At 44.4% G+C, this 25,322-nt stretch overlaps 1 protein-coding gene across 6 annotated transcripts in view; it reads right to left on the bottom strand.

Annotated features, from left to right (window-relative positions):
* Positions 1-25,322, bottom strand: part of KLF12 (Kruppel like factor 12) — a 491,848-nt gene that overhangs the window by 165,913 nt on the left and 300,613 nt on the right. For all 6 annotated transcript variants that reach the window (XM_038765801.1, XM_038765824.1, XM_038765808.1 and 3 more), the window contains one exon: positions 20,818-21,367. In XM_038765801.1, coding sequence (XP_038621729.1) covers positions 20,818-21,367 — 550 coding nt within the window. The remainder of the gene's footprint in view (positions 1-20,817; positions 21,368-25,322) is intronic.

Genomic DNA, 25,322 nt, shown 5'->3' on the forward strand with positions numbered 1-25,322 from the left:
AGTCAACCAAGAGGCAGGCAAAGAGACACTGGATCAATCTCCCATCAACTTGTCTCCAAATAATCCACCTAACAATCTGAAGACAAACTGTTTAATTGCGATAAAAAAAAAATTGGGTTACTGGTCTTCCCTTGATGCTGGCAACAGTAAGACTGGTTTTTTTAATGGTATTTGTTAAGTGTTTACCATGTGCCAGACACTGTTCTAAGCACAGTCCACGTCCTACCTGTATCTAATCCGTTAGACATGGACTATATCCAACCTGTATCTAATCCCCATTTAACTGATGAGATAACTGGGGCACAAAAAAGTGACTTCCCCAAGCTCACTGGCAACTATGAGCCCGCTGTTGGGTAGGGATTGTCTCTGTTGTCGAATTGTACTTTCCAAGTGCTTAGTATAGTGCTCTGCACACAGTAAGCACTCAATAAATATGACTGAATGAATGAAGAGAAAGCTAACTGACTGCGTAGCTGTACACACCGGAAGCCAAAGAGAGACGGGGAATGAAACCAGGAAATGAAGTCAAGGAATTGGGGGTGGAGGGGAGAAAAGGGTAGGGGAAGGTTGAAGATGAGAGGTAAGGGGCAAGAGGAGTGAGGACTAGGAGAATCAGCATGAGGTCTTACGTTTTGTCTCTATCCCTCTGTTGGTGTCTCTGTCTGTCCATCTTTCTTCCTCTGGGACTCTTCATCCATCTGTGGTTTTATCTCTCAGCTACTGCTACATTCTATGCCCCATCTTTTTTCCCTGCCTTTTCCCCACCACCCACCCTGCTTTTCTGAACCTCATCCACCAGCACTTGTGTGGAGAAACGAGAGCTGGGTAGGAGAGACGTGGGATGAGACGGTGAGGCTTCAGAGAAACCTCAGCCTTAAATGGCGGAATTATGAGCTATTGTGAGGAGCTTAGAACAGTGCCAGCGCTTAGAACAGTGCTAGAACTTAGAACAGTGCTTTGCACATAGTAAGCGCTTAATAAATGCCATTATTGTCACTATTATTATTATGAGCATAGCACTGTCATCAATCAATCACTCAAAATGTTTGAGCACTTTTAATATGTTCAGAGCACTGCACGAAGCACTTAGGGGAGTATAAATAAAACAGAGATGGTAGACGCATTCCCTGACCAAAAATGACCTTACTGCCTCGAGGGGGAGACAGACTTTAAAACAAATAAATAAGTGAATTATGGATATGTACATAAGAATAATAAATGATAATGGCATTTGTTAAGCACTTAATTAATTAATGATGGCATTTATTAAGTGCTTACTATGTGCAAAGCACTGTTCCAAGCGCTGAGGAGTTTATAAGGTGATCAGGTTGTCCCACGGGGGGCTTGCAGTCTTAATTCCCATTTTACAGATGAGGTAACTGAGGCACAGAGAAGTTAAATGACTTGCCCAAAGTCACACAGCTGACAATTGGCGGAGCCAAGATTTGAACCCATGACCTCCAACTCCAAAGCCCGTGCTCTTTCCATTGAGCCATGCTGCTTCTCTCTGCTTCTCTGCTTCATGCCAAGCACTGTTCTAATTGCTGGGGTAGATACAAAGTAATCAGCGCGTCCCAGTGGGGCTCACAGTCTTAATCCCCATTTTGCAGATGAGGTAACTGAGGCACAGAGAAGTTCAGTGGCTTGCCCAAGGTCACACAGCAGACAGGTGGTGGTGGTGGGATTAGAACCCATGTCCTCTGACTCTCAAGCCCGGGATCTAGCCACTAAGCCATGCTGTCTCTCTAAGTGCTATGGGGATGAGGGAGGGGTGAACGTAAAGTGCCAATCCAAGTGCAAGGGAGGCAAAGAATGGAGTGGGAGAGGAGGAAATGAGGGATTGTGGTGAGCCCACAATAAGCTGCCTTATTAGTGACTGTTTGAAATCCCGTGAACAACAACAACAAGGAAGAGACTTTACAAAGCCACTGATGCCACTACCTGAGGCAGGGGATTGCGGGCATGTCGGGGGGTGAAGCACTGAGGGAGGCATGACTTTCTCTCCCTGTTTTACCCAGTAATGGGCCTGGACCAATCAATGCCTAAGCCAGATAAAAGGCGCTCATTTTGAATCGCAAGGAGGCACGCAGAGCAGCACAGAGGGAACTACCTGGAGCAGAAGCATCAAAGAGAAGCAAGCACTGACGAAGCGAGCAGGAGAGCAGTGTTGGAAAGCAGCGGCGGCAGCAGCACTTGGAAGCAGAGAAAAGAAGCATCGGCAGAACGGGCTCCTTTGACCACAGCCTGGTATCGGACCCTTGGGTGGTGGAGTGGGTGAGAGTGTGTATGTGTCACTCCCTTGTACGTAGGTAAAACTAAGCCAAAAACTTACCCCAGTAACCTCCGTGGTCAGTAGTGTGATTTGATTCTACTATGTGCCACCGAGGCTCCTCTGGTCCGGGAAAGTCCTGGTTGGTAGAAGCGGGCGGGGGGCTCGCTACAGGCTCAGTCAGGGAATTTGTTACTGGCCATGTTTTAATATTACTATCTGGGGCATATGTCTGGCACAACTCAGTACAGGAATCTTGATCCTCAGCATGGAAGAAATATATTAGAAAAGCTATCTACATTTCTTCGTAGATGCATAAAAGAGCCGGTAATATTTCTATGCAACAATCAGTAGTATTTATTGAGGGCTTACTGTGTGCAGATCCTGTAGTAAGTGCTTGGGATAGGAAAAAAAAAGAGTTGGAAGGCATGGATCCCTATTATCAGGAAGCTTCCAATCTAGTGTTATTAGCTTTCAAACAGCCATTTCCATTTGGGTCCTCATGGCAATAAATCTGAATGTTTGGATCTAACGGATGAGTCCATTCTGGTAAATGGCGCCACTCTTTTTCCTTTTCTCACAGTGATATTCATTCATTCAATTGTATTTTATTGAGCGCTTACTGTGTGCAGAGCACTGTACTAAGCGCTTGGGAAGTACAAGTTGGCAACATATGGAGACGGCCCTACCCAACAACGGGCTCACAGTCTAGAAGGGGGAGACAGACAACAAAACAAAACATGTGGACAGGTGTCAAGTGATAGTCACGACATAGTACAGATGAATTAAATTTTCACTTTGATTTAAGGTTTGTTTTTGAAATATGTACCTTTAAATGTGGACCAAAAACATCCAAAATAAACCTGGACCTTTTTCAGCTTTTAAATAAAGAACACTTTTCTCTCTTCTAACACTGAGATGGTCGATTTATTTAATAAAACTTTATGTACAAAATGACAGTTCCCATGAATTTAATGGGGGAGAAGATATGTTCTACAGAGGGACATTTTATTACAATATATGGAGGGATTACCCATACTCTACAATTTTCAGATTTTATTGAGGTTTTATGGGATCGTGTTGCTGATGCTATTTACAGCAGCAGACACAGAAAGTATGATTCTCAACATGAACGATGGGAAACATCAAATCCTCCCTAACTGGCTCATTGTTAGTGTCTTATCAAACTCACTAGTCATTATACTTTCACAGGAAGGAAACTTTGCTTAGTACTTTCAGAATAAAAGATAATGGTTGTAATTTTATACATTGATAGTTCATCTGAAATATTAAAATATTTCTCAACATTTGGAATTTAGATCATCGCCTAAATCATGTAAGGCATACTTTTGTGTGGTGTATTCAATTTGAAAATTAAACCTTATAATGTAAACCAACTTGGATGATGGAATATATCAAAGACATAAATCACTAAGTATTATTCTGATCACCTATGGAATGCACAGTACCGTCTGAAGAACTTGGGAGAGTATGATATGATTACAAGGCATGCTCCTGGCCCTCAAAGAGCTTACAAACTAGGGGAAGAGTTTACTATCCATGTCATCCTAAAAAGACGTCTCACTACATTTTAAACTTGGATGTCCCACCGACACCTCAAACTTAACATGTCCAAATCATAAATCCTTACTTTTATACCCAAACCCGCTCCTCCCCATGACTTTTTCATCACTGTAGACAGCACCACCATCCTCCAGTCTCACAAGCCCCTAACCTTGGCATTATTCTTGACTCATCTCTCTCATTCACCACGCATCATCATCATCATCATCATCAATCGTATTTATTGAGCGCTTACTGTGTGCAGAGCACTGTACTAAGCGCTTGGGAAGTACAAGTTGGCAACATATAGAGACAGTCCCTACCCAACAGTGGGCTCACAGTCTAAAAGGGGGAGACAGAGAAGAAAACCAAACATACTAACAAAATATAAAAATCTGTCACCAAACCCTGTTGGTTAAACCTTCTCAGCATCACTGAAATCTGTCCATTCCTCTCCACTCAAACTGGTACCACATTATCCTATCCTGCTTGAATTTCTGCATCAGCCTCCTTACTGACCTCTCTGACTCCTGTCTCTCCCCGCTCAAGGTGACACTTCACTCTGCTGCCCGGATCATTTTTCTACAAAAAAGTTCAGTCCATGTTTCCCCACTCTTCAATAACCCCATCCACCTCCACAGCAAACAGAAATTTCTTACCATCGACTTTAAAACACTCAATTACCATGCCCCTTCCTACTTTACCTCCCCGATTTTCTACTACAACCCAGCATACACACTTTATTCCTCTAATGCCAACCAACTCACTGCACCTCTATCTCATCTATCTCACCATCATCTCTTGCCCCAAGTCCTGCCTCTGGCCTAGAACTCCCTCCCTCTTCATATCTCCCTAGCTTCAAAGCTATGTTAAATGTACAAACATCTCCTCCAAGAGCCCTTGCCCAGCTAAGCCCTCCTTTCCTCTTCTCCCACTTCCTTCTGTGTCACCCTGGCAGTTGGATTTGTACCCTTTATTCACCCCATCCTCAGCCCCAAAACACTTATGTTTCATATCTGTAATTTATCTATTTATATTTATTTCTGCGTCGCCTTCTAGACTGTAAGCTGTTTCTGGGTGAGGAACACGTCTACCAACTCTGTTACACTGTACTCTCCTGAACACTTGGCACAGTACTCTGCAGACAGCAAGCGTTCAATAAATATGATAGATTGTATGACTAATTGACTATAAATGACTTATGGGCAAAGAATCATGTCTTAACTTTGCTACTCTCACAAACACTTAGTAGAGAAGGTACTTATTAAATGCTAGTGACTGAGATTAGGGAATCAATGGCCAATAGAAAAATCGTGTCTATCCTGTGACCCTTCTGATTTTTGGAAATCATAAAGATGTATGAGACAAAGAACATGGTGTTACCATACTCCAATTCTGAACTGATTATTTTATTGTTTGCCCAGACCCTTGGCCTTGTGGATAGAGCACGGGCCCGGGAGTCAGAGGAGCTGGGTTCAAATCCCAGCTTTGATGCTTAACTGCTGTGCGGCTCTTAGCAAGTCACTTAACATCTCAGACTGAGCCCCCTCCTTCCTCTCCCCCTCCTCCCCCTCTTCATCCTTCCCACCTTACCTCCTTCCCTTTCCCACAGCACCTGTATATATGTATATATGTTTGTACATATTTATTACTCTATTTATTTATTTTACTTGTACATATATATTCTATTTATTTTATTTTGTGAATATGTTTTGTTCTCTGTCTCCCCTTTCTAGACTGTGAGCCCACTGTTGGGTAGGCACCGTCACTATATGTTGCCAACTTGTACTTCCCAAGCGCTTAGTACAGTGCTCTGCACACAGTAAGAGCTCAATAGATACGACTGATAGACTGATTCTCTGTGCCTCAGTTATCTCATCAGTTAAATAAGGATACAATACTTGTTCTCATTGCCTCTTGGACTGTAAGCCCCCCTGTGGGATAGGGACAGTGTCTGATCTGTTCATCCTGCGTCAATCCCAGTGCTGAGCACATAGTATGTGCTTAACAAATACCGCAGTTATTATTATCCTCAGATTCTATTTACAACCAAGGCAGCTTTGTAAATTCAGATTTGTTATAAGATATACACTTCCTTGGTTACTGCCTACTAAAGTATAAAAGCTATTAATTAAATAATTTACTCTCTCATCCATCAGGCTGTCTCTCAATAAATCTACCCTCTCTATACCTGCGACCTCCCATAGGCAGTGAGAAGGTTGTGTTTGGAAAGTGGAAGGATAGAGTTGGTGAGGTTAGAGATAAAGCACTGTTTGGAGATGATTAGATCAAGTCTACATCCTGGCTGTTGAGTGGTTTAAGGTGGAGTGGGGTAAGAGATTCTCAGAGGAGAAGAGGGAGGGAAGCGCACTGGGAATCAGGGGTGCCCATCGGCACGATAGATAATTGAAAACCCCAACTATTAGAGTGAGAGAAAGGAGAGCTCTTGGGAAGGTTAGTAAAAAGAAGGTTTGTACATATCTATTCTATCTATTCTATTTATTTTATTTTGTTAGTATGTTTGGTTTTGTTCTCTGTCTCCCCCTTTTAGGCTGTGAGCCCACTGTTGGGTAGGGACTGTCTCTATATGTTGCCAACTTGTACTTCCCAAGCGCTTAGTACAGTGCTTTGCACACAGTAAGCGCTCAATAAATACGATTGATTGATTGATTGATTAAAACAGCTCTGAATGAAAAGCAGAGGGGGGATCTGAAGAGGCAGTAAACATCAGTGACCAGGAGCTGAAGTGGGGAGCAGAGATGGACAATGTGGCATTCAAAGACTGTGGCATTCTGGACTGCGAGCCCACTGTTGGGTAGGGAATGTCTCTATACGTTGCCAACTTGTACTTCCCAAGCGCTTAGTACAGTGCTCTGCACACAGTAAGTGCTCAATAAATACGACTGATTGATTGATTGATTGATTCAAAGGTTGAGAAGAGAGAGGGAAAGGGGGTGTGATGAGAGAGAGCCACACTGGAGGATGAAGAGAAGCATCAGGGCCTAGTGGCTACAGCACGAAGTCAGAGGGCCCTGGTTTCTAACCCCTGCTCCACCGCTTGTCCGCTCTGTGACCTTGGGCATATCAGTTCACTTCTTCGGGCCTCAGTTCCCTCATCTGTAATATGGGGATTAAGATCATGAGCCCCATGTGGGACAGGGAATGTGTCTAATCTGACAACCTAGTGTCTGCCCCAGCATTAAGTACAGTGCCTGGAACATTGTAAGTACTTAACAAATGCCTATCGTGGGCAGCGATTGCCTCTCTTTGTTGCTGAATTGTAATTCCCAAGTGCTTAATACAGTGCTCTGCACATAATAAGAGCTCAATAAATACGACTGACTGACTGAATGAATGAATGAACTGTGACCCCATCCCTTCACACCTTATAAGAAGCAGCATGACACAGCGGATAGAGCACTGGGAGTCAGAAGGTTGTGGATTCTAATCCTGCCTCTGCCACTTGTCTGCTTGGTGACCTTGGGCAAGTCACTTCACTTCTTTGGGCCTCAGTTACCTCATCTGTAAAATGGGGATTAAGTCTGTGAGCCCCATGTGGGACAACCTGATAGCCTTGTATCTATCCCAGTGCTTAGAACAGCGCTTGGCACATAGTAAGTGCTTAACAAATACCACCATCATCATCATCATCACGATCTCTTATCCTAAACAAACCACACTTGATCACTGCCCCCTCCAGCTATTAACCCATCTCCCTCTTACCATTCATATCCAAACTTCCTAAATGCTGTCTCCACTTTCTCTGCTCCAACTCCCTCCTCGACCCCCTCCAATCCAGCTCCCAACCCCGACTCCACTCCATGGAACCTCACTCAATTGTATTTATCGAATGCTTACTGTGTGTAGATGTCTGTAATAAGCACTTGGGAGACTTCAATGAACTCTGTCTTCTTCAAAGTCAATGATGACCACCTCCTCACCATATCTAACAGACTCTACTTCCCAATTCCCTTTGATTGCTAAGCAGCCTTTGCCATTGAGTAACACTCCCTTCTCCTGGAAACACTGCAAAAATGATTTATTTGATAGACTTCTCTCCTTGTTCTCCTCCTACCTCTTTGGCTGCTCTTTTCAGTCACTTTCTCTAATCCTTCCTCTGCCTCCAATTCCCTAACTGTGGGGGCTAGCTAAAGCTCTCTTCTGGGTTCCCTTCCATTCTCCATCTCCATCTACCTGTTCCCATGGCTTTGGCTGCAACACTTAAGTGGATGACTCCCAAACCTATTTAACAATCCCTAAACTATCTCCTCCTCTTCAACCAGATATCCATTCCTGCCTTCAGAACATCTCTACAAGAATGTCTCCCAGGGACCTCGAGCTCAAAATTTCCTAAACTGAACTCAACTTCCCTCCTAAAGCTTCTCTCCATAATTTTCCATCACTGTTGACATCACCTCTACTCTCCCCAGCAAAACAAGCCCACAACCATGATGATTACCTTTGACTCCTCTCTCTGTTTAACCCACCTATTCAGTCAATCCCTAAGTCGTGTCAGGTCTGTCTTCAAATCTCCAGCATCTACCCCTTGCTTTCAATCCAAAAGGCTACCAGGCTGGTTCCAGCATTTGGCAGCATGACCTAGTGGAAACAGCATGGGCCTGGGACTCAGAAGGACCTGGGGTCTAATCCTGGCTCCACCACTTGTCCGCTGTGTGACCTTGGACTAGTCACTTCACTTCTCTGTGCCTCGGTTACCTCATCTGTAATATGGCGATTAAGACTGTGAGCCCCATGTGGAATAGGGACGTGTCCAACCTGATTAACTTGGATCTACTCCAGCACTTTGAACAGTGTTTGACACATAGTAAGCACTTAAATACCATCATCATTATTATCTTTATTATTACTTTTATATCACTAGGCAACTCCTGTATCAGCCTACTCACAAACCTCTCTGCCTCCAACCTCCCGCCTCTCCAGTTAATCAATCAATCAATCATTGGCATTTACTGAGTCTCTGCTGCCCAGGTTATTATTTTATACATGATTCCCCACTCCCAAAATCCTCAAATTGTTGGCTATTCTTCTCTGCCTCAACCAGAAACTCCTGACCATAGGCTTTAAATCACTCAGTCCGTTCTATCTCCAATGATTATCCACGCTCCAGTACTCGTAAGGTTCACTTCTCCCAAGACAATATTCACTATCAATCAATCAATCAATCAATCGTATTTATTGAGCGCTTACTATGTGCAGAGCACTGTACTAAGCGCTTGGGAAGTACAAATTGGCATCACATAGAGACAGTCCCTACCCAACAGTGGGCTCACAGTCTAAAAGGGGGAGACAGAGAACAGAACCAGACATACCAACAAAATAAAATAAGTAGGATAGAAATGTACAAGTAAAATAAATAAATAAATAAATAAATAGAGTAATAAATATGTACAACCATATATACATATATACAGGTGCTGTGGGGAAGGGAAGGAGGTAAGACGGGGGGATGGAGAGGGGGACGAGGGGGAGAGGAAAGAAGGGGCTCAGTCTGGGAAGGCCTCCTGGAGGAGGTGAGCTCTCAGCAGGGCCTTGAAGGGAGGAAGAGAGCTAGCTTGGCGGATGGGCAGAGGGAGGGCATTCCAGGCCCGGGGGATGACGTGGGCCGGGGGTCGATGGCGGGACAGGCGAGAGCGAGGTACAGTGAGGAGATTAGTGGTGGAGGAGCGGAGGGTGCGGGCTGGGCAGTAGAAGGAGAGAAGGGAGGTGAGGTAGGAGGGGGCGAGGTGATGGAGAGCCTTGAAGCCCAGGGTGAGGAGTTTCTGCCTGATGCGCAGATTGATCGGTAGCCATTGGAGGTTTTTGAGGAGGGGAGTAATATGTCCAGAGCGTTTCTGGACAAAGATAATCCGGGCAGCAGCATGAAGTATGGATTGAAGTGGAGAGAGACACGAGGATGGGAGATCAGAGAGAAGGCTAGTGCAGTAGTCCAGACGGGATAGGATGAGAGCTTGAATGAGCAGGGTAGCAGTTTGGATGGAGAGGAAAGGGCGGATCTTGGCAATGTGCCTTGTTCTCATCATTCCAGCTATCAAACTCTGGCTAAGATCTTCTGTCCTGCCTGAACCCCCGTCCAAAGTCACACAGCTGACAATTGGTGGAGCCGCGATTTGAACCCATGACCTCTGACTCCAAGGCCCAGGCTCTTTCCACTGAGCCATGCTGCTTCTCTAGATATCTAGATATCAATGCCAACTCTCTCCTCGACCCCCTCCAATCTGGCTTCCATCCCCTACATTCCACAGAAACTGCCCTCTCAAAAGTCACCAATGACCTCCTGCTTGCCAAATCCAATGGCTCCTACTCTATCCTAATCCTCCTCGAACTCTCCGCTGCCTTCGACACTGTGGACCATCCCCTTCTCCTCAACATGCTATCCGACCTTGGCTTCACAGACTCCGTCCTCTACTGGTTCTCCTCTTATCTCTCCGGCCGTTCATTCTCAGTCTCTTTTGCAGGTTCCTCCTCCCCCTCCCATCCCCTTACTGAAGGGGCTCCTCAAGGATCAGTTCTTGGTCCCCTTCTGTTCTCTATCTACACTCACTCCCTTGGTGAACTCATTCGCTCCCATGGCTTCAATTATCATCTCTACGCTGATGACACCCAAATCTACATCTCTGCCCCTGCTCTCTCTCCCTCCCTCCAGGCTCATATCTCCTCCTGCCTTCAGAACACCTCTATCTGGATGTCTGCCCGCCATCTAAAACTCAGTCTGTCCAAGACTGAACTCCTTATCTTCCCTCCCAAACCCTGCCCTCTCCCTGACTTTCCCATCACTGTAGATGGCACTACCATCCTTCCCTTCTCACAAGCCTGCAACCTTGGTGTCATCCTTGACTCTGCTCTCTTGTTCACCCCTCACATACAATCCGTCACCAAAACCTGCCGGTCTCACCTCCGCAACATCGCAAAGATCCGCCCTTTCCTCTCCATCCAAACTGCTACCCTGCTGGTTCAATCTCTCATCCTATCCCGACTGGATTACTGCATCAGCCTCCTCTCTGATCTCACATCTTCCTGTCTCTCCCCACTTCAATCTATACTTCATGCTGCTGCCCGGATTATCTTTGTGCAGAAACACTCTGGGCATGTTACTCCCCTCCTCAAAAATCTCCAGTGGCTACCAATCAACCTATGCATCAGGCAAAAACTCCTCACCCTGGGCTTCAAGGCTGTCCATCACCTTGCCCCCTCCTACCTCACCTCCCTCTTTCCTTCTACAGCCCAGCTTGCACCCTCCGCTCCTCTGCCGCTAACCTCCTCACCGTGCCTCGTTCTCGCCTGTCCCACCATCGACCCCTGGCCCACATCCTCCCCCTTGCCTGGAATGCCCTCCCTCCTCACATCTGCCAAGCTAGCTCTCTTCCTCCCTTCAAAGCCCTACTGAGAGCTCACCTCCTCCAGTAGGCTTTCCCAGACTGAGCCCCCTCCTTCCTCTCCCCCTCCTCCCCCTCCCCATCTGCCCTGCCTTACCTCCTTCCCCACCCCACAGCACCTGTATATATGTATATATGTTTGTACACGTTTATTACTCTATTTATTTATTTATTTTACTTGTACATATTTATTCTATTTATTTTATTTTGTGAATATGTTTTGTTTTGTTGTCTGTCTCCCCCTTCTAGACTGTGAGCCCGCTGTTGGGTAGGGACCATCTCTATATGTTGCCAGCTTGTACTTCCCAAGCGCTTAGTACAGTGCTCTGCACACAGTAATCACTCAATAAATACGATTGAATGAATGAATGAATGAATCCGGTAGGCCACTAATCTCCTGATCTATTGATCTTCCTATCTTTGAAACTTTTCAAAAACCGCACCTCCTCTAGAAAGTCTTCTCTTATTAACTCCAAACTACTGGCACTCTACTGCCACTCCAGCAATTCTGCAACATCTATACATTTCTTTTGAATGCTCAGAGAAACAGCGTGGTTTAGTGCAAAGAGCACTGGCTTGGGAGTAGGAGGTCGTGGGTTCAAATCCCAGCTCTGCCAGTGCCTCAGTTACCTCATTTGTAAAATGGGGATTAAGACTGTGAGCCATGTGTGGGACAACCTGATAACCTTGTATCTGTCCCGGTGCTTAGTACAGTGCTTGGCACATAGTAAGCACTTAACAAATACCATTATTATTATTATTATTATTATTATTATTATTATTATTATTATCTTTAGATTAGCAGTGTGGCTCAGTGGAAAGAGCCCAGACTTGGGAATCAGAGGTCACGGGTTCTAATCCCAGCCCCACCACTTGTCAGCTGTGTGACTTTGGGCAAGTCACTTCACTTTTCTGTGCCTCAGTTAGCTCATCTGGAAAATAGGGATTAAGACTGTGAGCCCCACATGGGATAACCTGATCACCCTGTTTCCCCAACAGTGCTTAGAACAGTGCATTGCACACAGTAAGGGCTTAACAAATACCATCATCATCATCATCATCATCACTCCCTAAATCCTTGGGTACTCAACACTCCCCCTTCCTCTGCTGCACTTAACTTTACCTAACAGTAAATTAAGGTGCTTCCTCCTACATGTAATTTATTGTAGTATCTGTCTTCCTCACTAGATTGTAAGCTCTGAAGACCTGGGATCACATCTCCTAACTCCATTGTACCCTTCAAATTGCTTAGTACAATGCTCTGCACAGAGTAAGTGTGATCAGTAGATACCATTATTTATGACATTTATTAAGCATTAATTCACTCAATCATATTTATTGAGCACTTACTGTGTGCAGAGCACTCTACTAAGCACTTGGGAGGGTATGATACAACCATAAACAATGATGAGCTTACAGTCTAGAGCAGGGGAGACAGACATCAATACACATAAACAAAGTTACAGATATGTATATAAGTGCTGTGGGGCTGGGAGGGAGGAAGAGCAAAGGGAGCAAGTCAGGGCGACACAGAAAGGAGTGGGAGATAAGGAAAAGTGGGGCTTAATCTGGGAAGGCCTCTTGGAGGAGAAGTGCCATCATAAAGGAAGCAGCGTGGCTCAGTGGAGAGCACGTGCTTGGGAGTCAGAGGTCATGGGTTCTAATATCGGCTCTGCCACAGGTCTGCTGTGTGACCTTGGGCAAGTCACTTAACTTCTCCGAGCCTCAGTTATCTCATCTGTAAAATGGGGTTTAAGACTGTGAGCCCCCCCGTGGGACAACCTGATCACCTTGTATCCCCCTCCAGCACTTAGAACAGTGCTTTGCACATAGTAAGTGCTTAACAAATGCCATTATTATCTATTATTATTATAAGGCCTTGATGGGGGGGGGGGGACAGTAATTGTCTGTGGGATTTCATTCATTCATTCATTCAATCATATTTATTGAGCGCTTACTGTGTGCAGAGCACTGTACTAAGCACTTGGAAAGTATAATTTGGCAACAAATAGAGACAATCCCTACCCAAAAATGGGCTCTCAGTCTAGAAGGGGGGAAACAGACAACAAAACAAAATAAAACAAGACAGGCATCAACAGCGTCAATACAAATATAATTATAGATATACACACATCATTAATGAAATAAATAGAATAATAAAATAATAAATATGTACATATAATACGCAAGTACTTATAGCTCACGGAGGCACCAAAACCACCTCGTTGAGCAGTTCCCTCAACCGCCATTTACTTGAATGAATGAAAAGGCAAGAGCAGATCATGAACACTGAAGTTCTGGAATGCAGTTGGCCTCCTAGCATCGAGGCTATGCTCACCTTAGCACAGCCTTGCTGGGTGAGACATTTGAAGGCAATGAGCGAGAGTAGGAAAACCAAACAACTGGTGTATGGAGAGCTGAAACTGGAAACCGAAAGCAAGAAGGACAGAGGAAACATTTTGAGGACATGGTCAAACAGACCTTCACCCACGCTGATTCCCAGGTGAAAATTGAGAGTCAGCTGCTGTTGATAAAAATGGAAAGTCAGGTTCTGAGGACAGATGAGAATGGTGCACTGTCTTCAAGGAGAGAGTAACTGTCTCTTTTTTAAAATAAAATGGTATTTAAGTGCCTGTCCCCCTCAGGATCAAACCTGGAGAGTTTCCAGTACTCTACCAGTGTCAGCTACAGGATGGGGAGTCAAGCAGAGGCATACCCACTCCATTCCTAGCTTCGGCAGTGGCTAGTGAATGGAAGGCAATCGGCTACAAGTCAAAAGTCACCTGGGCTGGGCAGCAGCGGCATGGGAGAGAGTCTAGGGCGGAGACTCAAGTTTACTGAGTGGAAGGAGGCAATGGTAAAACAATTCTGTATTTTTACCAAGAAAAGTCTCTGGACACACTACCGGATCGATTGCAGGTGGAGGAGGGCTGTTCTGGCAGAGATGCATCCATGGAGTCGCTATGCGTCAGACAATTTAAGTGCCTACTATGTGCCAGGCACTGTATTAAGCGCTAAGGTAGATATATGATTATCAGATGCGACACAGTCCCTTGACCCTCATGGGGATCACAGTCTTAATCCCCATTTTTCAGATGAGCTATGCATGATGAGACGGAGACAAAAGGAGGGAAAACAGCCTAGGTGTAACTAATATTAAGCCTGGCAACACAACAAGCCTTTTTGTGTACACAATGCAACCAGGACTGGGGTGGCTTCAGTGGCCTTTTCAGCCACTCAGGCACTTGTAGTAATTCCAACTGTCAACGGTGTCTTCTTTGAATACGACGTACCACTACATCTCCCCTCACACTCTTGTATTCCGGCCAATAATAATAATAATAATAATAATGGCATTTGTTAAGCGCTTACCATGTGCAAGGCACTGTTCTAAGCGCTGGGAAGGATACAAGGTGATCAGGTTGTCCCACGGGGGGGCTCACAGTCTTCATCCCCATTTTACAGATGAGGTAACTGAGGCCCAGAGAAGTTAAGTGACTTGCCCAAGGTCACACAGCTGACAATTGGTGGAGCCGGGATTTGAACCCATGACCTCTGACTCCCAAGCCTGTGCTCTTTCCACTGAGCCACACTGCTTCTCTGTAATAATGTTACTGCTGCAACACACAATTACGTAAGCAGGGGTTCAACACGTTGCCAAGTGCATGCAATAATTTCACACAGAAACCTTTTACAGTCTGACCACAGCCCAGTGCCAATGTCATCCCCTAATTCTGCACCCCAGCAGGAGCTGCCAACGTACCTGCTGCAATTCATTCATTCAATCGTATTTATTGAGCGCTTACTGTGTGCAGAGCACTGTACTAAGCACTTGGGAAATACAAGTCGGCAACATATAGAGACGGTCCCTACCCAATAATGGGCTCACAGTCTAGAAGGGGGAGACAGACAACAAAACAAAACATCTTCACGACCCATAATTACCCAGCTATTTATAGGATTCCCTCTGAGCTCTCCCACCAAGAAAAATTTCCTAGATGGTCCTTCATCCTGAAATTTTCATCACTGCTGGCAAAACCCCAGAAGGCGCCTCCCTCTATAGAAAGGAAAGGATCAGCCTTTGCGTGCTTTGTCCTTTAACTTCCATATCCCTTTCAGTAAGGACAGAATTATCTTTGTTCTGTTCACTTCAATGACTACAGTGTGGTTCCACCCTAAAACCAAGGTTTCCTTTTTTTCTTTTGCTTCTCCATCTCTCTCTCTCTCTTTCCCATCTACTCCCTCCTTCTTCCCTCCCTCTTTCACTTTTTCAAGTTAGAGAGGCACTCACTATATGAGTATAGGTAACAGTGTGCGACAATACTCATAATTTGCCCCATCTAAAGGAGACTCATTGAGAGGAAGAGGATCAGGTGGCTATTTCGGAGGCATGGCATAAGATGAGAACTCTTGGGTAAACTATGTTCCAACCAGATGGCATTCACGCATAGAAGGGAAGAAGTTAAAGTACAGCATCAGGCATAAACACTTCATTCCTGTAGAAATTATGTTTAAAATGAGAGCAACAGAAAACTCCACCCATATGAAAAAAATTACTCAAAACTCTTGGTTTTAATTAAACCTTTTATACAAAACTACACTGACAAAATCGAGGTCTCTTTCTGACTCGTATGTATTCTGTCTGAATTTACTCAATTCGACATTTGCTTTTGAAATTACAAAGTGTGAAAAATTTGTCAAGGGATATAGTGAAACATAAGTAACCACAGGGTTTATGTGTAGACATAACATAACATAAGAGTTCTCATCTTATGCCATGCCTCTGAAATAGCCACCTGATCCTCTTCCTCTCAATAAGGAGTCTCCTTTAGATGGGGCAACTTATGAGCATTGTCCCACACTGTTACCTGTACAAACTCTTATGTATACACTGAGAAATGTGTCTTTTTACAAGACACCTATGTGAATTTTATCACCATCAGTGATGATTTCAAACAAAAACTGGTATTTACTAAGCATTTATTGTGTGAAGAGCACTGTACTACAACTACCACTACTACTAATGATAATGATAAATTATGCTATTTGTTAAGTTCTTTTCATGTATCAAGCACTTTCCTAAGGGCTGGGATAGGTAAAGGTTATTCAGGCCAGGCACATGGGGCTCACAATCCAAGTAGGAGGGGGAACAGCTATTGAACCTCCACTGTTCAGTTAAGGAAATTGAGGCACAGAGAAGTTAGGTGACTTGTCCAAGGTCACACAGCTGACAAGTGGCAGAGCTGGACCCTCTCCCACATCCCCTCATGGTCTGGGCTCTTTCCACTGAGCTATGCTGCTTCAAAACAATAGAGCCCAATGGAGTACAATACAACACAGATTATAGCCTTGATTTGCTACGGTATCTAGGAAAACTAGGTAGGCAAAAACCAGGGTATGCCATCCCATGATACAAACAACTCAGAGGTACAGCCTTTACGGTTTGATGCCTTAATCCAGCTTTCAGTCATCCTACGACAACATATAACCTGGGGACACAGCCATTATTCTGCGACACCTCAAAAACCCAACGCAGGATTGCAAGATGCCAGAACTGATGAAGACATTATGGTCTCCCCACCACCAGATTAAATTTGAGAATTAGGAAGCCTTGTGCTAGTTTTAAAGGACTCAGATAAATTTAGAAAATGACTGAACAGTGCTCTGACAGAAAGAGGAGTTTAAAGCGTGAAGCAATATGTAGAAGAAATGGACTGGCTGCAAGGGATTTTGTATGACAGGAATGCAAAATGTTTTCCCAGAGGTTTGGAATGGATCCCTATTTATTACATAGTAATCCATGGGATGCCACAGATCTTCTTGTTTTTTTCCTCTCTTGAAAAGTAACAGGAACAATGAAAAGGACAAACAATGCCTCTATTTATCTGTATTTATCAATATACTACAACTCTACAGGCATACTTCCCAAGCGCTTAGTACAGTGCTCTGCACACAGTAAGCGCTCAATAAATATGATTGATTGATTGATTATCCCAAAATACAGCCATTAATGATGCCTCTGTGATTTTCAAGAAAATATATTACCTGTATTTATAACTACACCTTAAATATCAATCAAACGTTTTGGGAGAGTACAATAAAAGAGAGGTGATATGTGCATTTCCTGACCACAAGGAGCTTACGGACATGGGGGAATTACACTTCTTTCAACTGATTTTACTGTATTTCAGGACAGTAACGCAGCTGTGAGGCATAAAAAAGATGATGACCTAATAATAAAAATAATAATAATAATAATAATGGCATTTATTAAGCGCTTACTATGTGCAAAGCACTGTTCTAAGCACTGGGAAGCTTACAAGGTGATCAGGTTGTCCCATGGGGGGCTCACAGTCTTCATCCCCATTTTACAGATGAGGGAACTGAGGCCCAGAGAAGTGAAGTGAGTTGCCCAAAGTCACACAGCTGACAAGTGGCGGAGCCAGGATTTGAACCCATGCCCTCTGACTCCAAAGCCCGGGCTCTTTTCCACTGAGCCACGCTGGTTCTGCATTATCATTATCAATAATAGTATGATATTATACTAGTATATAATAATATTATTAATATTACATAATCATTATGGTACTTGTTAAGGACTTACTGTGTGTCAAGCACAGTTCTAAATGCTGGGGTAGATAATAAGATAAGCAGATTGGACACCGTCTGTGTCCCATATGGGGCTTACAGCATTATTTCCCATTTTACAGATGAGGTAGCTGAGGCACAGAGAAGTTCATTCATTCATTCCTTCAATTGTATGTATTGAGTGCTTACTGTGTGCAGAGCACTGTACTAAGTGCTTGGGAAGTACAAGCTAATTGACTTGTCTAAGGTCACCCAACTGACAAGTGATGGATCCGAATTAGAACCCACATCCTTCTGACTCTCAGGCAAACACTCTACTAGACCACCCTGCTTCTCATTATTATTATTCATCATTCTCATTATTCAAATTAATTTGTTGAGTCACATCATAAGTGGTACCAATACACTAGAGTATTCACTTGAAGAGAAATACAGGAAAATAATAATAATTATTATAATAACTGTGTTACTGATGACAAGTGCTTAGTACAGTGCTCTGCACACAGTAAGTGCTCAATAACTATGATTGATTGATTGACAATACTATTTATTGAGCACTTACTATGTTCCCTCAGACACAAGACAACTAAGTCAGACACAATCTCTGTCCCACATGAGGCTCAGAGTCTAGAGAAGAGACAGATCTGGCATTTAATCCTCTTTATACAGAAGAGGATATTGAGGCATTGAAAAATTAATTGATTTACCCAAAGTCACGCAGCCGATAAATGTCCGAGGTGGAATTAGAACCCAAGTCTTCTGATTCCCAGGCCTGTGCTCTTTCTACTAGGCACTGGGGTGGATAGAAGATCATAAAGTTGCACGCAATTGCTGTCTCACATGGGGCTCACAATATAAGTAGGGAGGAGTAGGATTTAATTCCCATTTTATGGATGAGGAAACTGAGGCACAGAGAAGGTACGTAACTTGCCCAAGATCACACAGCAAGTACATAGCAGAGCCTGAATTAGAACTCAGGTCCCGATTCCCAGGCCTGTACTCTTTCTACTAGGCATGTTGCCTCTCTAGGATGGATCAATTCCTTTTCTTGTTCAGTGATGCCTGTAAATACTTTCTGCCATGAATAATACTAAGGAGAAGCTGTCAAGGTAGCAATGAGTGTTTGGCATATTAAGTCACTGGGAGAAAAACGTGGACTTTTTGATGCTGAAATTCAGATGGTTTTCTTTTAGTTTAGATAGAGGATACATTTTTAAGCTCACCTTGATAGGGACATAACCCCTATATACGTAGTAAATAAATGCTACATCAGCAACTCCATTTCTACAAATAATTCTAAAGTACAGCAATACAATACATTGAGTTTTTTTAAAAATTATTTTTCAAAATGGTGAGGCACACTGTTTGATTTGAGATTTTCATGCAATATTTTAAAACCCAAGTATGAGGTCAGACTACAAAGTCAAATATATTAGACATTGTGACAGCGGCTCTAAGCAAATAAACACAAAGATACGCTGAGGGATTTCTGAACAAATCTAACTTATGAAAATTGATACATCCCACCTGTGCAAGAGTATTGCTTTTTCCATTTTACCTCAAAGAAGGTACTGAAGGGAATGACAGAGTGATCACCAAGAAACTGCTAAAGATTAAACCAGTGGAAAATTAAACTCTGGAGCTTTTTCCCAGCTAAAGGTGAAAAAGTTACACAGTTACACAGTGTAACTGTGTAAAGTTACACAGTTGGAAAATAGTAGGGATCAGCCCAAAACACCCAGAGTCCATATGAAGCAATTGAGTCAGAGGGAGCAAGAGGATCTGGGTTCTCATCCCGCCTCCGCTGCTTACCTGCTGTGTGACCCTGAGTGAGTCACTTAACTTCTCTGTGCCCCAGTTCCCTCATCTGCAAAATGGGGATTCAATACCTGTCCTCCCTCCTACCTCGACTCTGAGCCCTCTGAGGGACCTATCTTGTATCGACCCTAGGGTTTAGCACAGTGTTTGACACAGAGTAAGCACTTGAGTACCATAATAAATACTGTACAAACATCGTGGCGTAGTGAATAGAGAACAGCCCTGGCAGTTAGAAAGTCATGGGTTCTAATCCCGGCTCTGCCACTTGTCTGCTGTGTGGCCTTGGTCAAGTCACACTTCACTTCTCTGTGCCTCTGTTACCTTATCTGTAAAATGGCGATTAAGACTGTGAGCCCCATGCGGGACAGGGACTATGTCTAGCCCAATTTTCTAGTATTCACCACAATGCTTAGTATGGTGTCTGACACACAGTGAGCGCTTAACAAAAACCACAATTATTATTATTATTATTGAACAATTCTCATTATGTGCAATATTATTAGGATTATTGCAGCCTTATTAGGGAAATTTTTAGTGATTCCCCATCCCAATGCCTCTAAAAACACAATTCTAACTGAAAATGCTCCCATCATGGAGAAATATTCAGTCACCCGGGGCAAAAAGCAGGGCACAGAGCACCCCATAGCTCACCATATCCTATTTTTATAGTCCAACAATGCTGTCCCAAGTCCCTCCATCGTCTCCCAAAGCAGTTCCCATCTGAACAACCGGGGACACAATACACTCGCTGGAAAATCCACAGAAGCTAATCCCTTGGGAGAGATTCGTATCTGCCAATCTCTCCGGCTATCAGAGCAATCATACACTAATCCTCTTTTCTTTGAACACCAAAGTAGACGCACTAACAGATATTAAACCCCATCAGGCGGACTTGGTAGTTTTCGATTCTTCCCAGCAAGCCTCCCCGGGCATCAAGTGGTATGTTCAGTAAAGGAAGGAAAAAGCTCAGCTGTAATGAAGTTTGTCTACTTTGATTAATCTGTCCTGTCTGAACGCTCCTTATACTGAAGCAAAGACAAGCACTGCCCTAAATTGAGACTAGCAAACCTCTGGTTTAACGCGGTGCTGCCCCATTCGCACGTGTCTCAGGACTCTCCAATGAACCCAATTTAAAAACCGGAAGAGTTTCCCCGAAAGGATCGAGACCCGATTTTCCAACCTTACCTTTGACGTGACTTCTCCCGTCCTCCAACAGCGGCACTACTATAGTGTTGTTGATATTCCCCGGTGAGCGCACGGCCGTGTACACCACAGGGACCGACTGCACCACCACAGGTATGCGGTGCACGTGACTCAGTTTGTTAGTCTGTAAATTCATCGGGCTCGAAGGCGGGACGGGATGGATGATGTGCAAAAACTGCTGACCTCCGACCCCAGAAGCGGACGCCACGAGCGGGCCCGGAGTTAACACTGACGGCGCGGATGACGCGGAAGATACCGATGTGATGACGGTTGGGGATGAGGCTGGGCGACTAGAAGACGACGACGAGGAAGTTGAAGTGGACGAGGGTGAGGCGGCCGAGGCTGTCATGGAAACCGGGGAAGGCGAGACGGCGCTGGGGGATGTCCTGGCTTTGTTTATCGACAGGTCCACTGGCTCAGTTTGTGTTTGGAAATGGTCTGTAGACAAAGAGTCCTCTGGGTGCTCCGCCTTCATGTTATTTAGCAAGAGGGGAACCGATTCCATATCTGGGTAACTGTGGCTATTTGGAGACTGTAGAGAAAATGAAACAGGTTGTTGAACTCTTGAGCAGTTAAGTCTGTAACGCACAGTTGACCAGAAAGTAAAAATGGCTATCAATAGTGGCTAAAAATCCACGGGGCGGCTAATATTTCGCGCACTACACAGTGAGCATCTTAACCAAGTTCTTCATTTTAAGAAATGGGGATTGGATTGTTTTCAACAACAAAAAACATCTTTGCAGTCGGGGTTATTTCCTTCAAAAATACCTGCATTTAAATGAAATAGACTAAAATATTATTTGGAGAAAAGCTTTGGAAAATTTACCACATCATTAAAATCACCTTTTAGTCCACTGGATCCAGAGTGAATAAATGAATTAGTACCTGGGAAGCCTTTCAGGCCCCAAGGGTAAAATGTAATTGATGGGAAAAGCAAATCACTAAATAGCTTGGAAGTACTAAGGCCCTTTCCAAAAAGTCTAATTCAACCCCAGGCTGTGCTCTACGCTTACGACAGGACCAATCGCCAAGTAGAAATCTACCAACAGAAATGTCACTACTCCAAATACTTTAGGGAAACTTAGGTGTGTTGATATTTCATTTTCATTCTGTCTTACAGATTTGAAACACAGAAACGTTCTATTCTTAAAAAAGTAATAAAATATAATCCCTTTAACCTAAATAAATCATACAGCTACTTCATGACTCCTCTGTTTATCTGAAGAGTTTACATTATCGGACGAGTTAAGGGAGGGGTTACTTCAAGCGGGAAGCAGCAATAAAACTGCAGATGAAAATTCAATTCATTTACTTGACAACTGGTTTGAACTAAATTGACTTTGTCTTGTAGAACCCAAAAGGTTCTTCATGCCCCCAGGCTGAGTGACTGTTATACTGTTGTGTTGGACTCTCCCAAGTGCTTAGTACAGTGCCCTGCACACAGTTAGTGGCTTAGTCGATAGACTTGTACTTCCCAAGTGCTTAGTACAGTGCTCTGCACACAGTAAGCGCTCAATAAATACGATTGATTGATTGATTGATTGGGAGTCAGAAGGTCTTAGGTTCTAATCCCAGTTCTGCCACTTGTCTGCTGTGTGACCTCAGGCAAGTCACTTCACTTCTCAGTTACCTCATCTGTAAAATGGGGATTGAGACTGTGAGCCCCACGTCAGACAGGGACTGTGTCCAACTCAGTTTGCTTGTAACCACCCCAGCGCTTAGTACAGTGCTTGGCATGTAGTAAACGCTTAACTAATACCACAGTTCTTATTTTCATAGTCAGTGCTCAATAAACAGGATTGAAATCTCCACCTCCAGGCTGTAAGCTCACTGTGCGCAGGGAATCTATCTGAAAATTGTTATACCATACTCTCCCAAGTGCCCAGTACAGTGCTCTGCACTCAGGAAGTGCTCAATAAACAGGATTAACAGACTGACTGATTGAAGGGGGGAGCGTGTGACCCAAGCCACCACCGTTTCAGATGGTCATTGCATGTCTCCTGAATCTACCAATATGGCCAATGTCGGAGACAAAGGAAGACGATACCATCATCATCATCATCATCATCATCATCAATCGTATTTATTGAGCGCTTACTGTGTGCAGAGCACTGTACTAAGCGCTTGGGAAGTACAAGTTGGCAACATATAGAGACAGTCCCTACCCAACAGTGGGCTCACAGTCTAAAAGGGGGAGATACCAGACTTTACTAAAATGGCTACTGTTTGGCTATCACGCACAGAGTCCTGGCAGGTCATCATCCCACTGTGAGAGAAAGGCTGGGAGGAAGGGGAGATGAGGAGGGAGAAAATGACAGCCTCAGCAGTTGGAAAGGCACATAATGAAGCAACAGGGAGAGACCATGAGGGGTCCCCATGCTTTGAGCTCATCGTTCTTGAGCCCGTCCCCCTCTCCCTCCCCCATCTTACCTCCTTCCCTCCCCCACAGCACCTGTATATATGTTTCTACATATTTATTACTCTATTTATTTTACTTGTACATATCTATTCCATTTATTTTATTTTGTTAGTACGTTTGGTTTTGTTCTCTGTCTCCCCCTTTTAGACTGTGCGCCCACTGTTGGGTAGGGACTGTCTCTATATGTTGCCAATTTGTGCTACCCAAGCGCTTAGTACAGTGCTCTGCACATAGTAAGCGCTCAATAAATACGATTGATGATGATGATGATGATTCCCCTCTGTCCCCCATCCAGTCAACCCACAGGCCTACGGCCAAGGCAGCATGTCTGGTCCGCATCGAGCAGCTGCTGGGGGCCGGGGGAAGCTGAGCGTGTTGCAAGAAGAGACTGGCTGTCCTTGGTGGTAGCCAGGTCTCAGATACCGATGTGGAGCCAACAAGCTGCAGTGTGGCTCGGTGGAAAGACCATGGGCTTTGGAGTCAGAGGTCATGGGTTCAAATCCTGGCACCGCCAACTGTCAGCTGTGTGACTTTGGGCAAGCCACAGCTTCTCTGGACCTCAGTGACCTCATCTGTAAAATGGGGATTAAAACTGTGAGCCCCCTGTAGGACAACCTGATCACCTTGTAACCTTCCCAGTGCTTAGAATAGTGCTTTGCACTTAGTAAGCACTTAACAAAAACCATCATTATTTTTATTCTTATAGGCCTGGGAGGCAGAAGGACCTGGGTTCTAATCCCAGCTCCACCACACATCTGCTGTGTGACCTTGGGCAAGTCACTTAACTTCTCTATGCCTCAGTTACCTCATCTGTAAAATGGGGATTAAAACTGTGAGCCCCCCGTAGGACAACCTGATCACCTTGTAACCTTCCCAGTGCTTAGAACAGTGCTTTGCACTTAGTAAGCACTTAACAAAAACCATCATTATTTTTATTATTATAGGCCTGGGAGGCAGAAGGACCTGGGTTCTAATCCCAGCTCCACCACACATCTGCTGTGTGACCTTGGGCAAGTCACTTAACTTCTCTATGCCTCAGTTACCTCATCTGTAAAATGGGGATTAAAACTGTGAGCCCCCCGTGGGACAACCTGATCACCTTGTAACCTTCCCAGTGCTTAGAATAGTGCTTTGCACTTAGTAAGCACTTAACAAAAACCGTCATTATTTTTATTCTTATAGGCCTGGGAGGCAGAAGGACCTGGGTTCTAATCCCAGCTCCACCACACATCTGCTGTGTGACCTTGGGCAAGTCACTTAACTTCTCTATGCCTCAGTTACCTCATCTGTAAAATGGGGATTAAAACTGTGAGCCCCCCGTGGGACAACCTGATCACCTTGTAACCTTCCCAGTGCTTAGAATAGTGCTTTGCACTTAGTAAGCACTTAACAAAAACCGTCATTATTTTTATTCTTATAGGCCTGGGAGGCAGAAGGACCTGGGTTCTAATCCCAGCTCCACCACACATCTGCTGTGTGACCTTGGGCAAGTCACTTAACTTCTCTATGCCTCAGTTACCTCATCTGTAAAATGGGGATTAAAACAGTGAGCCCCCCGTGGGACAACCTGATCACCTTGTAACCACCCCGGTGCTTAGAACACATAGTAAGCATTTAACAAAAACCATTATTATAGGCCTGGGAGGCAGAAGGACCTGGGTTCTAATCCCAGTTCTGCCACACGTCTGCTATGTGACCTTGGGCAAGTCACTTCACTTCTCTGGGCCTCAGTCACCTCATCTGCAAAACTGGATAAAGAGTTTGAGCTGCATGGGGGACAGGGACTGTATCCAACCTGATCACCTTGTACAATAATGATGGTATTTGTTAAGTGCCTACTACATGCCAAGCACTGTTCTAAGCGCTGGGGGAGATACAAGGTGATCAGGTTGTCCCAGTGCGGCTCACAGTCTTAATCCCCATTTTACAGTTGAGGTAACTGAGGCACAGAGAAGTTAAGTAACTTGCCCAAAGTCACACAGCTGACAAGTGAAGGAGCCTGGATTAGAACCCATGACCTCTGACTCCCAAGCCCGTGCTCCTTCCACTATGCCACACTGCTTCTTTT

The sequence above is a fragment of the Tachyglossus aculeatus genome, chromosome 2 (genome assembly GCF_015852505.1).
Source record: "Tachyglossus aculeatus isolate mTacAcu1 chromosome 2, mTacAcu1.pri, whole genome shotgun sequence".
NCBI lineage: Eukaryota > Metazoa > Chordata > Mammalia > Monotremata > Tachyglossidae > Tachyglossus > Tachyglossus aculeatus.